The sequence below is a fragment of the Rhinatrema bivittatum genome, chromosome 8 (assembly GCF_901001135.1).
Source record: "Rhinatrema bivittatum chromosome 8, aRhiBiv1.1, whole genome shotgun sequence".
Classification (NCBI taxonomy): Eukaryota; Metazoa; Chordata; class Amphibia; order Gymnophiona; family Rhinatrematidae; genus Rhinatrema; species Rhinatrema bivittatum.
Window position 1 is genome coordinate 41531079 of NC_042622.1, and position 15628 is coordinate 41546706.

At 42.4% G+C, this 15628-nt stretch overlaps 1 protein-coding gene across 2 annotated transcripts in view; it reads left to right on the top strand.

The window, feature by feature from the left end:
• TNNC2 (troponin C2, fast skeletal type) overlaps positions 1-4814 on the top strand; it is a 29617-nt gene extending 24803 nt beyond the window's left edge. For both annotated transcript variants that reach the window (XM_029612811.1, XM_029612810.1), the window contains exons 5-6: positions 3161-3297; positions 4358-4814. In XM_029612811.1, the coding sequence (XP_029468671.1) occupies positions 3161-3297; positions 4358-4389 (169 nt within the window). In that variant the 3' untranslated portion in view covers positions 4390-4814. The remainder of the gene's footprint in view (positions 1-3160; positions 3298-4357) is intronic.
• The last annotated feature ends 10814 nt before the right edge of the window (positions 4815-15628 follow it).

Below are 15628 nucleotides of genomic sequence, written 5' to 3' on the forward strand. Positions count from 1 at the left end.
TACTGGATAGGTCTGGCTTTACTTTTCTCTAGTTGTTAGACATTAAACAGATTGCTGGGCTTCAAGCTACAGTTATACTGATGTGCTCACATGCAAATAGATCAGAACCGTAAAGACACTGGGATACGATTTCTCTTTCAGAAACATAATATAACCCTACAGACCTCATTTATCAAAAGGTTTTCATATAAATACAGACTGAGAGAAATCCTTTGTTCAATCTGGCCCCATGAATTTGTTGGACCTGACTTTATATAATTTTTTTTAACTGTATTTATCAAAACAAGCAGGCAAACAATACTTCACAGGGAAAAGTACAATTATAGTAGATGATAAACAGTAACACTCAACAGTAGGAAAGATATCCCAACTCTGGGCAACAGATACCATCTGGAAATACATAAAAGTAACATCAGATACCGTGAAGCTGATATTGCAAACCAACTGTGTGGATAGCAAGAGTTGCCAGGCACATATTCCCAGTATTTGCCCCATATTTAATATAATTTAATTTTTAATTGTTTTTAACAAAATTTATTTTAAGTAGAAGATCACAATTTTGTCAATTCAATAATTACATTAACTGAAAGAACAGAAAATTGTCAAGGATAGAACTCAAATGAAGCATGTGCGAGATCAGAATCTGATTCAAGAATTCACTGAATAAAAAAGACTCTGAAACCAGGAGCTATAGGGTTCTTCCTTTCTTTAGCTGGTACTACTGAAAACTTCTTACTGTGAATTTCCGGATATAGTTAAGGATTTCCTGTTTCCTTCAAGTAATTTTCATGAAACTAATAAATAATGAAAATTTGCAGGAATAGAAATTCTATTTTAATAAACACAGCACTTTTTATTAGTCCTCAAGTCTTTGCCCATTTCTGTTTTCGAAGAGGAATTTGGTTAGATAAACAGGGGCATTCTGGGGAGGAGCAGAGTTCGCTAAATAAGTTATCTGGCTAACTCCAATATTTAGTTAGCCAGATAACTTATACACCTAATTCTGGTCATGCTACAGACCTGTCCTAAAGTTAGCCAGATAAACTTATTCAACTAACTTTAATATAGCCGGGTATATTCAGCAGTGAGGTCGAGCTGCTAAATATACTTGGCTAGTTAGCCGGCTAACTAGCTGAGCTGCATAGTGGCTGAATATGGACCTCAGTGTTCTGTGTTCTTAGATTCATATCACACACGTATGCTGTATTTATCTCACATTCCAGATAAAAAAAATCAGAGAATTCTTTTTTCTCTTGATAAGACAAACCGTTCTTAAAAGGCTTTCATTGTATCACATGAACTCAGCTGAGTACACTAGGAGCTACTTCAGCAATTTCATTTCATCTGGAAATTGTGGTACATATTTAACACAAGCAGATTCTTTTTTTTTTTTTTTTATAAACCATCTGGTCCCAGGTCTTTCATACTGCCTCCTATCTGTTGGGGAGAACAATTTTCAGAGCCATTTACTTCGGTAAATAGTTGTTAACCCATGTAAATTGGCTATATGAAAATTGATATTCCTCAATTCGCTAAAGCATGCATGGTGTACCACAATGCAAATAATTTTAGCCACATTTAGGTGGAGTGTTTTGGGCAGGATCTAAAAATAATGATAACTTTAAAATAACTCCATGTAGCCCTATATATATGTGTGTGTGGTCAAGCTTAGATCTACAACAATATTTTATAACCTGCACTTATCAGGTATGTGCAGATTATAAAATATGCATATGTCTACCACCAACATACATGCATATGATTGGTTACATTCAAATACTCACAATGCATTGAAAGCTTGCACCTTCCTATGTATTAGAAACCTATGCATGTATATTGTATGCACAAATAAAATATAACTTGCTCATATAAAGCCCTGATTTATATACAGAAGTCAGTTTATTTGAAAACATGTGCATGTAATTTAAATTGTTAGTTTGCTGATACCTCCACCAGTTTACCCAGCTTAACTCCAGGTCATCAAGAACTTTCTAGTTCTTCACCCTGACCTCCCCACCCCCCAGTTCACTCAGACCTCCACCCAACTAATAACAGACAACAGATGATTCTGATATCAGTTGCACTAGATAATTAGCAAGGGTAAAATTGCATGAATGTTACTTAATGTATTAATGTAAATCTCTTATAAAATAGCAACTTGCATGCTTACCTCTCAGCCCTGCCCCAGAACACCCTTAGATCATCCCTTTTTGTGCAGGTAGCTGTGCATGTGAAACCAAAAATATGCACATACTTTTGATGTTATTAAATAGGATATATGTGAATTCAAGCTACTTACGTGCATATATATAAATTAACCCTTATAACTCTTTTGCAAATTCACCCCACTATGCATTGATTGTATTTTCAAATCAACGTATGTTATTTTCCTTGCAAAATCCACCATCACAGAAAGCAGATACAAAAATCAATGGGTAGAAAGTACCCATGGCTTTTCCCCAAAGCAGACAGTCTGAAAATTGCTTCCATAGTGCTCATACCATATATTGCAAGTGTGTGTGTAAAAATACTCTGAGTCCATCTGTGTACCATGTATAATGCTTCCTACAAAAAAATCCCCAAACTTATTCTAACCAGAACTGAAAGTCCTAATTTCAGCAGAATTCAGAGCTATAATACCAACATTCATATTCTGAGCCTCTGAGGGCAGTGGAATTGCTATACCTAGGCACTAATGCCAGAATTCACATCCACAGCTCTGTATTTGTATATCTGTGGAGAATATATCTACATATGGTATGCATGTATACCTGGCATATCACCCTTAGCTTTGGTTTAATAATGTGTTTAGAATTTTCCAGTACAGCTTTGGGAGGTGATGCATGAGGGAAAAAAATCTATTAATCTATTGTGAGGCTAATAAAAGATAAGATCTAGCACTTGCATTTTCTTACATCCTTGCTGCTCTGCCAAACATATGTTACTATGAGGACTGGATCACATAGCAACGATTCTTGGCCTCCATCTTCCCATCCTTGCTGGAATGCTGAATCTATTTAGCAGCAGACATCATATGTTTGTTTGATCAGTCTCCTTATCTGTGTCTCTCAGGGGTGTGTTTTAACTTCACTCTTTTGCCTCTCTTCTCTTGCACTGTTTATTACCCTTGTGTTCTGACAGGTGCTGCTCTCTCTTTCAGGAATGCTGATGGTTACATTGATAGCGAGGAGCTGGCTGAGATCCTGCGCTCTTCTGGGGAGCATATCACAGATGAGGAGGTTGATGAGCTCATGAAAGATGGAGACAAAAACAATGACGGCAAAATTGACTTTGATGGTGAGGCAATGGCTAACAGTGTTCTTGTAACCCATGGCTGGGGGATGTCAATGATGTGGAATTCACTACCATTTCTCTATGGCCATATGATCCACAACACTAAACTGGAAAGGCCTCGGGGTTTCATTCAGCAGAGTGACATTCCGACCTTGGCAGAGGGCTTGTTGCTTAGATTCTAATCTTGGATACATTTTTTCTGTGTATCCAGGATAATAATGCTTCCTGCAGTGGCAGCCCTACTAGGATTAAAGGCAGCAGAATTATGAGTTACATGCACTCTGGCAGTTCTATTCCACCATATTAATGCCTAGTTTCATTTTCTTGTATATTAAATACCAGGATTCACACTTCTAATGCCTCAATGTGTTGGGGTTTTCACACCTATACACTAGTGCCAGGCCTCATATGGCCAACTTCTGAACAGAGTTCACCAGTGACTTGCTCCCTATTTTCAGCCTCGGAATGACATGGGAACCTCAAGCAAATGTTTCATGATTCAGACACAACTTGTCTCTGGGTGCAGGAGAAACTTCATACAGGTGCACTAGCATCAGGACTCGTCTGTCCATTAAAGTAGCTGGAGGGTTTGCTGGTCTGAATCTCTGATCTAACAGATACTATTGGGTTAATTTTCAAAGAGTTTAGGTGCCTAACTTAGGAAGTTAGGAGCCTCAATTGCCCCTTTGACAACTGATTTAAGATGAGCACATACATTTAGACTCCTTATGTCCATAACCACCCAAATTTAGATCCCTAAAAAGTAGATTGGCTATGGGGAGGCAGAGTTAAAGTGGAGACAAAACACGTTAGGAGCTTAGCACTGATTGTCAGCACTAGGTATCCAAATCTAGGCAAATGAATTGCAGGCCTAAATTTAGGTGAATATTCAACTGAAAACTTAGGTGTCTAAATTTGGCTGAAAATCTTTCTAAATGTAGGGCCCTAAAACATAGGCACCTAATTTAGGTTCTTAGCGTTTTTTGAGACTTTATTACTCTCTGTTCGTGCATATTGGTGCTTGGACACCTGATCCTGATCTATTTTTGCTTCTGCCTTGCAGAGTTCTTGAAGATGATGGAAGGTGTGCAGTAAATGTCCAGACATTCCTCTATAGTACCCCGCGGCCCTCTTGTAAACATCAAGCTACGCTACCATCTTGTACCAAACTCAGGCCAATCACTTTTCAGCTTAAAACAGAGCCTGAAGAAAAAGATCTGCCAGACTCAACAGACACCATCTGCCTTCATTTTGTTCTGAACTTCTGACCTGCTTTTAATGGCTTGGCAGCATTTGCTCTAACCACAGAGACAATGTTCATCTGACCTAGGCAGCCTATGCTCTTCTCTGGCATCGTAACCTTCATAGCTAAATAAAGCAAATGGGGGAGGGGAGTCCTACTCTCGTCTCTGGAATCATTTCTAAAGTGATCTGTAAAGTTTCTACTTTTTTTCCCCATATGGTGAAGTGTTGTTTATAGTGCTGAAAGATCATTAAAAGGTAAGCGTTTTAAACTTAAAGTTTAATTTTATGTGTTCAATTTGGAAATGAAACAGCAGAGTGAGAAAGATTTTGATAAGTGTGCACACACACACACACCTATATATATATATAGAGAGAGAGAGAGAACAGTAAGAAGAAAAATACATATGACAGATTAAGAGAAGGAGATGAATCTGAAGTCCCAGACAGAGCAGGAGAAAGAGTATCTTTTGAATGGTGGAAAAAGTTTAGAGAAAACATGGATCACGTGAGTGATTTTCTTGTTCCTGTGGATTATATTCTTGCTGGCTTTTCTGTCATTCAAACCTCCCCAGAGGTCAGAAATCATCTTGCAGGACTGGCCATCACACTTGGCTGGTGGTGGTAGGAGGTTAACCTACCGGTGTCCAGAACTGACCGCAGCAACCTGGCATTGTCCACTAAAGTGGCAGAGTCACACACTTCATGTGCGTGATTTAATGTGTTCCTGATTCATTCCAGAACATGAAGATTAGTCAAACAGATGCCATCAACACATTGCAAGTGAAGTCCATCTTACCTCTGTATTAGGGAGTCGCGCATGCATCAAATCAACTCCATCAATTAGGGGACTGAAAACGAGAAAGCCTGCCTAGTTTTAAATCATGAACCCATCATCAGTATAAGAAGAGACTTCTCTTGCCTGGGTAAGGCTCTTCTTGTCATGGCAGGAGTCCCGCGGTGCCCAGGACCTCTGCTTGTGAAGTGCTCTGGGACACAGTTAACATGGAAAATGACACAGAAAACCAAAGTCTCTTTTCTTTCTTCCTGTAATGCTATTTCCCCAGTCAGGTCTTGTGATAAAAACAGAGAGAAGAGAGTCCAGGAGCAGCCACCCAAAGCCAGAGTCAATATGATTTTGATGAGATAACGCACAAAACTACCAACCTGAGCCACTCTTTTTTTTGGCATTATAGGATTTGAAAGTGGGAAGAGGAAGGGAAAGGCGAAGAAGAAGAAATGTATCTGGTCTTTCACATAAGAGTTTTTGAGATTGTGGGCTCTGTTGTACCAACTGCAGACCCACTATAGTTCTCCCCCCACAACTCACCCATCGACAATACAGAAATGTGGTTGGGGGGGGGGGGGGAAGGGGGGTGTTTGCTCATGGAACGTCTTCAGTCTTTGCCACCATCTCTCACCTCTCACATTTCCCCGACAGAAATGGACAGGAAAACCTACCACATAAAATATGGAAGAGGAACTCAAGGCTGGAGCCCTTCTTCCAGCTTGGCGTGCTGAAATCCAAATGGCATTTGGGTGCTTAAGAAAAAACTGCTGGAGTAGAGAGAGGGCAGTTGCATTATGGGTAAGATGACAGAGAGGGGATGGCTGGGAAAACAAGCCTGGGAAAAGAAGCGCAAACTTTATGAGACGATCCATTAATTATCTTAGATTCTAGCACAAACCCATTATTTATTCTCCATGTAGGATATTCCAGATATTAATCAGTGGGGGAAATAGCTTTGCAGCAAGGTGTTGGCAGTGCATATGTTAAAGCCTTCTGTACTGGGCTGAATTTTCCTCTTGCCAAATTAAAGTGAGATTCTCAACCGTGGGATTTTCCTGTGCTGTGATTGTCAGAGGTGAGCCAGTCCAGTCCCTCTGTAGAGGTCTCCCAGCTGCACTCCAGAAAGCATTCATGATATTTCATCTGGAAGAAGGGCATAGATTTAGGGCCAGATTAGGTTTCTAACAAAACAAGGGCAAAAATGCTAGCAAAGAGACCTCATACTAGTTTGCTTGCATAGTTTTCCAACAGCACATCCTTTGACTGATGATTTAATTTCTAAAATTTAGGCAAGCATTACCTTGTTTGATAAATGCTGCAGAATGTTTGCCCAGAAATACTAAATTTAAGAACTGGGCAAAAGTCTCAAGGTCCTTTTTGTACAAACTACTTGCATAATGTTTTTATTTTTGTCTTTTATCTCTCGGTAGTCTCTGTCATGCCTCCCCCCTCTCCCAGGTGGACTGCTTGGGCAGCACTGGTGACCCTTGCCGGTCCTGTAACTGGAGGGACGTCTCCTCCAAGATTTGCCATCAGTGCAGCTGGTTGGACGGTAGGGTCTGCCGCAGGGGGCAGTAATCTCTTCCCCAGGCCTGTGCGTGCCACCTCTGCAGCACAAGGCCCTAACAGTTTCATCAGATGGGGGATATGAACCCAGATCCCCTGTCACAAAGCTGAACACTGCAACCTATACCACAGGCTTAGCCTCACTTGGAGCTACTGATCTCTGACTGTGTGCTACCACTCTACCATGTCGTACCTCACCGTGGGTGAATCTATTATTCCAAAAGGCAATTAATAAATCTAACATATAAGTAAATAAAAAGTATCACCCTTCTGGATGTTTCAGGAAATTAAATTCTTGAGGAAACTGTACAAGCAAACTGAATTGCAAATCTTTTGCATCATTTTTTTGCCCTTACACACTTATTTTTTTCAAGAGCCACCAACTTGAGTAGGTAACTTCTGAAAAAGACTGTGAAATTAGGGCAACATTCACAGCCAGCCCCATCCCCACCACCAACACCCAAGGTAGGATCAGAGGATGCCGTGGGGGCAGCATTTCGATCCCGGGCCTGTGCTCAGAGTCAGGAATAACTGAAGTTAAACTTAGCTCTGAGTGATTAAGTGCCTGCATTCTGCGCATATCTAAGGCCTTCTTTGCAAAGGACACGACCTCCTTCCCAGTGCTCGGCGCGGGCTTGGCGGCTTAAAGCTGAAGGGTAAAGGGCAGGTGGAGAAAGTTTGACTCTTGGATCTTCCTTGGAATTTTTGCCATCCCAGGCTTAGGGTGTCAGTTTCCCTAGAAGGTTCTTTATATCCTTCAGCTGCCAGACCAGGGTAGGATGGGAGAGAGAAGAAACTTTCCCTGAATAAGCACCTTCCCTCCGGATCCAGTTCCCTCCCCCTCCCTCTCTTTCAGAAGATTGCCCCTCATCGGAGTTCAGCCAGAAGGCAGCACGCAGCCTCTCCAGGGTCCAGCAGCCATGGACAGGAAGACGTTAGGCTCTACAAGACGTTGCCTTAAAAGGATGCAAGCTTGTTGTCTGGCCCTTGACATTTGACCTTCCCGGCTGATTTTTTTTTCTAAAATGTTCAACTAAAAATACAGAGTTGCATCATTTCTGTGCTATCAGCATGACTGAGAATTTCATTTCAATATGGAAAAGGGTCAGCATGAAAAAGAACACAGGAAGCAAATCAGTAAATCTATTCAATATACACCATCACTTAAAGCAGCCTTCATATCAACCAGCCTAGCACGAGCCATGATCATATTAGTACTGCCTGTCGCAGCTCTGTGGAGGAGGAAGGTGCAGAATCAGTGAAACGATGTGAGTGATCTGTTCACAGCAGATCCACCCAGGTCAGAAGCAAACTCAAATATCACGGTCTGACACTACGGAGGAACTCGGTCTCATGCTAATAGCAGACCACATGAGGATTTCCCAGAGGGTCTGGGTCCTAGGGATGTGAAATAGTAAGTACAGCTGAAATGCATGGAGATGAAGTTTAATAAGCAGGCAAAAATAAAATGAGGCCTTTTTATTGGACTAACTTAATCCATTTCCGGGAGCTAGGCTCCCCTCCTCTGGTCCAAACAGGGCCAATGTAAGAATATTATGAGCCCTAGGTGAACTTTCAGCCTTCTACCTCCCCACTCCCCACTCCCAGCTCCAACCTCGATCTGCTCTCCCTGGCGCACCTCACACACAATTAAAAATTATGCAATTATAAAGATTTATTTTTACATGAAAAAAGACATTCAAAGTACAGCTTTCAGAGGTAAAAATATCACTTACCGCAATGCATATATATCTGTATAGAAAAGCCCCAATTCCTTTATTGCAAAAACTATTATACATACAAATTTTATATAATGTACCCAAAGATTTTTAATTCTAAAAAACTTTATTAAACCCACAAAACTATCTAAAACCACTAGCACTTTCACTTCCACATACTCCCACACACATTCACATCAATCTTAAAATCTAATGACCTAGGTGATGAAACAAAAGTATCCCACTCTCAGTCACAACAAAAAACAACAATGTATCCTTCACAATGAAACATCATGTCCCTATTACTATCCTCAACACAAAATGAAAGATAACTAATTATACAAAGCATTTCATCACTTCATTAGACTCAAAGTCCTTCCTTCAAGACTTATATATAAAGAAATCCTTCCTTAAGAACTAAGAACATAATAGATTGCCATACTGGGTCAGACCAAGGGTCCATCAAGCCCAGCATCCTGTTTCCAACAGTGGCCAATCCAGGCCATAAGAACCTGGCAAGTACCCAAACACTAAGATCCCATGCTACTGATGCCAGTGATAGCAGAGGCCACTCCCTAAGTCAACTTGATTAATAGCAGTTAATGGACTTCTCCAAGAACTTATCCAAACCTTTTTTAAACCCAGCTACACTAACTGCACTAACCACATCCTCTGGCAACAAATTCCAGAGCTTAATTGTGCGTTGAGTGAAAAAGAATTTTCTCTGATTAGTTTTAAATGTGCTATTTGATAACTTCATAGAGGGCCCCCTAGTCCTTCTATTATCCAAAAGTGTAAATAACCGATTTACATCTACCTGTTCTAGACCTCTCATGACTTTAAAGACCTCTATCATATCCCTCCTCAGCCGTCTCTTCTCCAAGCTGAACAGCCCTAACCTCTTCAGCCTTTCCTCATAGGGGAGCTGTTCCATCCCCTTTATCATTTTGGTCGCCCTTCTCTGTACTTTCTCCAGTGCAACTATATCTTTTGTTTCTGGTTGCAAACAAATGTGCACAGAAAACTAAAGACCCTACAAAGGCCTTTGTTTCATCCGCAGTCGAGGACCCTCTTGAACAGAAAGAAATAATAGGAAATCGTAATACCGCCACCACTTCTCAGTGACACACATGCGGACAATAGTATTAATGTTCAGGGATACTTGTTTCAGTTCACAGTGGCGTTAAACCAAAAAACGTTTTTGGTAGTAACGCTACCTCTTCTCAGCAGCACAGATCCGATAAATGATATTCAGCGTCGCTCTTTTCCAAACTCTCAGCGGCAAACATACAGAGAGTTCAGCAGTGTTAATTCTCAGCTGACACCATTTCTCAGGAACACAGATCATGAATCCTGTCCACCTTCTGCAGATTTACAGCACTAATTCATGTTTAATTAAAAATATTTTTGCGCATTATATAAAAATTTGTTTGATGGTGTTTCATTTATATGCATAATAGTTTTTGCAATAAGGGAATTGGGACTTTTCTATAACATCTTTAATTTATTACTAGACCCTTTCCCTTATTTTAAATGGATTGCCTTTTTTTTTTTTGTTTGTTTTTGACTTTACAACCTAAAAACCCTGCTACAAGGCAAAAAAAGACATTTGGAACTCATATGGCATTAGGCCTATTGTATAAGTGTGTTAGATGTGTGTTTGGTCCTCAGAAAGCCATGAGTACACTGAATTACAATTACAATATAGTAAACCCTCCATATCAAAATAGCACTAACTGCCAGCACTTACTCAGGTTTCTGAAGAATCTTGCTGGATAAGTTAAGCGTTATTACCTGGCTAGATCCAAAGAGGTAAAAACTGTCCTCCGATGAGCAGGTAAATATACCCGTCTAGTTTTACAAGGGTATGTGTAGCCCGGCAAATAAAAAAATAATCTGGGCTACAAACTTCAGGATTGGTGCTGTGATCTTATAAATAGATGAGGTGAGGTCCTTTGCTTAGCATTGTAGAGTTGCTCCTGAGAGAGGTGCGGAGGTAATAATGTCCGAGCAATTTGTGCTCAAGGCACAGACAGAGAGCAGCACTAATCTGTGTCCTGTGGAACCTAAATCCATAATGTCACTGGCATGCAGGGACATCTAACTCCCAGGCCATCAGTGGCCCTCCAGGCAAAATCCCTAGGAGATCAATGATGGCCCTTGTCTAATAATTCATCACTTGTTTCGGCAGTCTTAACATATAAATCTCAAGCCAGGGACTAAGCAGCTATATGTTTATTGGAAGGGAAGCAGTGCTGGGTGTCCAGATGATGCACTTGTTGCTAAGTTGTCGAGTTTTGGGCTTTTTAAAATTTATTTTTTTTTTTTTTTTTGCTGTGCTCATTCCACTGTAGTTGTGTTTCTACTGTGGAGTAATAAAAATAGTGCCAACCGGTTCGGCAGGGTTTGCTTCACAGATACTCAGGGTTATGGACCTTCCTCATCCAGAATCCACAGCCCTCAAGTTACCAGGAGCTCTGGAATATCCCTTGTGATCCTTTCTGAAATGCCCCTTTGGAGAGGGGCAGGGGGCAGGGCACAGAGAGCAGGCTACCACTGAAATGAGCCACCACAGGAAGAGGCAGTGTAACCTGAGCTGCCATAGCAAGGCTAAAAAGATTATCCGACCCCCTACTTTGAAGGGGATCAGCCCCTGCTGTAAAATCTGAGTCACGTTTCAGTCCGAGGATTTGCATATTTATTTATTTACTTAATTTCGCTTGATTACACACATAACCCTCAACCTAGAATGAGTTACAACAGACAAATTCACTGAAAAGGTAAGCTACATTACTGCCTCTTCCTGTGGTAGCTCATTTCAGTGGTAGCATGCTCTGTGTATATATATATATATTAGAGATGTGAATCGTGTCCTCGATCGTCTTAACGATCGATTTCGGCTGGGATGGGGAGGGAATCGTATTGTTGCCGTTTGGGTGTTTAAAGTATCGTGAAAATCGTGAGCCGGCACACTAAAACCCCCTAAAACCCACCCCCCGACCCTTTAAATTAAATCCCCCACCCTCCCGAACCCCCCCCCCAAATGCCTTAAATTACCTGGGGGTCCAGCGGCAGTCCGGAACGGCAGCGGTCTGGAACGGCCTCCTGCAATTGAATCATGTTGTCTTCAGCCGGCGCCATTTTTCAAAATGGCGGTGCAAAATGGCGGCAGCCATAGACCAACACGATTCGACTGCAGGAGGTCGTTCCGGACCCCCGCTGGACTTTTGGCAAGTCTTGTGGGGGTCAGGAGGCCCCCCCAAGCTGGCCAAAAGTCCCTGGGGGTCCAGCGGGGGTCCGGAAAACGATCTCCTGCCGCGAATCGTTTTCCGTACGGAAAATGGCGCCGGCAGGAGATCGACTGCAGGAGGTCATTCAGCGGGGGTCCGGAACGCCCGCTGAACGACCTTCTGCAGTCGATCTCCTGCCGGCGCCATTTTCCGTATGGAAAACGATTCGCGGCAGGAGATCATTTTCCGGACCCCCGCTGGACCCCCAGGGACTTTTGGCCAGCTTGGGGGGGCCTCCTGACCCCCACAAGACTTGTCAAAAGTCCAGCGGGGGTCCGGAATGACCTCCTGCAGTCGAATCGTGTTGGTCTATGGCCGCCGCCATTTTGAAAAATGGCGCCGGCTGAAGACAACACGATTCAATTGCAGGAGGCCATTCCGGACCACTGCCATTCCGGACCGCTGCTGGACCCCCAGGTAATTTAAGGCATTTGGGGGGGTTCGGGAGGGTGGGGGATTTAATTTAAAGGGTCGGGGTGGGTTTTAGGGGGTTTTAGTGTGCCGGTTTTCCTGCCCTCCCCCTTCCCCCGATTTATGATTTTTTGACAATAAATCGGGGGAATTGGTATTGTATCGTGGCCCTAACGATTTTTGACGATTTAAAATATATCGGACGATATTTTAAATCGTCAAAAAACGATTCACATCCCTAATATATATATATATGTATATATATATATATATATATATATATATATATATATATATATATATATATAACAAACCTCTGAATCTTAATGCTGAATTACAATCAAATATCACTTCACAGACTAAAAATAGCAGTCATAAATTGCAAAATATTAACTAAAAGAGGAATCTGGGTTAGAAAGAAGCTGAAAGATAGTCTTAGCAAACAGATGGCTCCACACACTGAACGATAAAGGAGTCGAAAGCCTTGAACACCTGGTTCTCTTTGTGGCTGAGAGGAGGGAATCCCTCCAAGCTGAGTAAAGTAAGTGGCTGGTCATGGAATTAGCTGAGACGGAATCACTGAACACTGGGTAATCTATGATCCTAGCTGTGCTATAAATCTGACTAATGGCAAGTTTTTCCACGGAGGAAGAAAACCTCAGGATGGTGGCTGTGCAGAGATAGAGTGGGGTTCCTTAGGAGGATGTTGACCCTAGTGGCTGATGGGGAGGTGGATTTGGGTTCTCCAGGAGGGTGTGGACCCAGTAGTAGAGCAGAGGTAGAGCAGAAGAGAGAGCAGGAGCAGTCTGGACACAACAGATCTCTGCTTCCCTTTATGACCAGCAGTACCCACCAGCCCAGTTGCATTTCAACACATGAGTGAGACTTGGGGTAGAGTGGGAAGGGAATGCAAGAGCTTATTTCATTTCTATATGGTGGTATTTTGTAGGGACTACCACCCCCAAGTAGCTAAATGTGCTGGTTCACATTTTAAAGAAATGCACAGCCGTGGAGTTTAATAAAACTTGTACATATTTGTAAATACTGCCAGTTTTATTTACAGTCCCATCTATTTTTCAAGTATTCCTGCGATGAAGGGAGAAAATTCTCAACCATTAATACCTTCTTCCCCAGGCAGGAGCAGCAGGCTCCGAGCTCACAAGGACTTACAGAGTCCACCTGAGGGGGAGCTCCTGCCAGCTTGGTCCCAGTCCTAGGAATGCGCCTGCTAGGTAACTGGGCATGGGGGCTTTACTCTTATGAACAGGGCTGCTGCTTCCATTACGCAAACTAGGCAGTCGCCTAGAGGTCCAGACCTTGGGGGAGTGGAGGGGTTGGCAAAATCCCATCAGTGCCAGACCACCATTCTGCTGGTGGTCAAAGAGAAAGAAGAAGCTCCTGGGCTACTGGCAGGGCTCAGCCCACCGCCGTCTGAAAAGAGCAGAGCTGCTGCCGGGAGGTAAGTGGGGGGTGGGGTAGGGGGTGAAAGACCAAAGATTGCCTAGGACATCAATTGCCCATGCACTCGTCCTACTTATGAACCCCGGAGGGCCAAGCCATGTCCTTAAGGGCAGGTCTGCAGGACTGGGCTAAAAGCAGGGCATTCAAGTCTTGTCAGTTTACTTGAGTGTAAACAGACAGACCCACCGGGTGGCTCACAGAACACAAGCCCTCTGACGGGGCAGATCCTAGCTCAAGACCAAATCTGCCTCTTGTTTTCCCCTTAGGAAGGGAGCTCACCCTGGTTTTCTTGAGAAATAAAGGGAGCTGAATGGCTGAAGAAAATACCAAGAAAATTCAAAGAGAGAAAAAGTGACCAATTAAAAAAAAAAAAAAAAAAAAAAAAGGCTATAGCAGAGTAAGAATGTTAATGAGCCAAAATGATTGAAGGATGAAGACCTTTGAAGCAGTGCCTTCAGCTGTAGCCTGTTTGTCTACGGGAGAGGAATCCTGTCACCTGCGCCTGCCGGAGGTTGAAAATCCCTAGAACCAAGGAAACCCCATCAGGAATGTGTCACCCTAGCAAAGAGTCATAGTTAATAATGGCGTTGTGTTCTAACAGCAAGGGGTTGGACAAAACTTGCCATGAAAAAATGATTTTTGGAGTTATTTGCTACGCATGAAGGCTCATTTGCAGGCCTCATAACATTTTGGAAGTGCATCCCAGATGTATTTAAAAAAAACAAACAAACAAACAAGGAATTTGAGGATGAGTAGAGCAAATTCAGCACACGCTTAAGAAGGAATTCACATATGAGAGAAGTACTGGCCACTGGTGTGACTGAAGCCTCTCTAAAGTGCTGCCATTTTATTGGCAAGATATGTCCTGGTTTAATTCTTCCTTAGAAGGGGGGATTTGCATTAATAAATCACTGTTGCCATAGCTAAGTAACTGGCTTGAACCCTGATAAGGTGATTTATAGAGGCATTTGCTCACTTACAGATGTACAGCATGTCTGGATACAGACAGTCAGGGTGCTGACAATCAGCAATGAATCAAAAGCATCCTAGAATAAGAACCTTTTCCCCAGGGCGTCTTTGAAGTTGTACTTTAATTGGTTTTTCTGAGTGTATTTACCACATGGTATGCATTTTCCACTGACAAAAAAAGTAAGTAAACAGAGCAGAAGCTGAATCATCTTTTCCGTGTTGTTGCTAGCAGGCCTTGGGAACTCTGCTGATCTGTAATGAGAACTGTGTACTGTGCACAAGGGCTGGAGAAGACAGGAAAAGTCCCAGTGTGGGAGACCTCATCTGCAACCCACAGCTTTCAGTGAGTTCAAGGACTACTGTACCCTGGAACCGAAATGTGCCTATGAAGTTTGTGGATATTGGATCTTGTTAGCTGTCTTGAGTGGCTGGTGACTGAAAAGGCAGGACACACTTTAATAAATCAAATCCAGCAGGATGGCCAGCTGCCCTGCATTTGGAGTTTGCCCCTTGTAAAGAAATGCCACAGTTTGGTTACAGAAGTGGGCTTTTACTGTTTGCTCTGCAAAAAAAAATCATCCGATCCAGTGCATTTCAATGGGACTTCATGACATAGTCCTTAGCCCCACTACTCTTGTTACAAAATGTCCTGCAAAATAGTATTTGGTCATCTTAATGTGAAGAGACTTCTATGGCATCTCTAACCAGAGGCAGAGGAGGAACAGCTGGGATGCCTTCAACCCTAGGCAGGGAGGGATTCCTGTGGGTTCTCGTTAACCCAGACATAGAAATAGATTTATTTTTTTTTTACTTCTAAACTAGGATAGCAACACTGCAATATAAGCCATATTACCTGGGCTATGTCTAAATAAGGAGCTGATTTATTA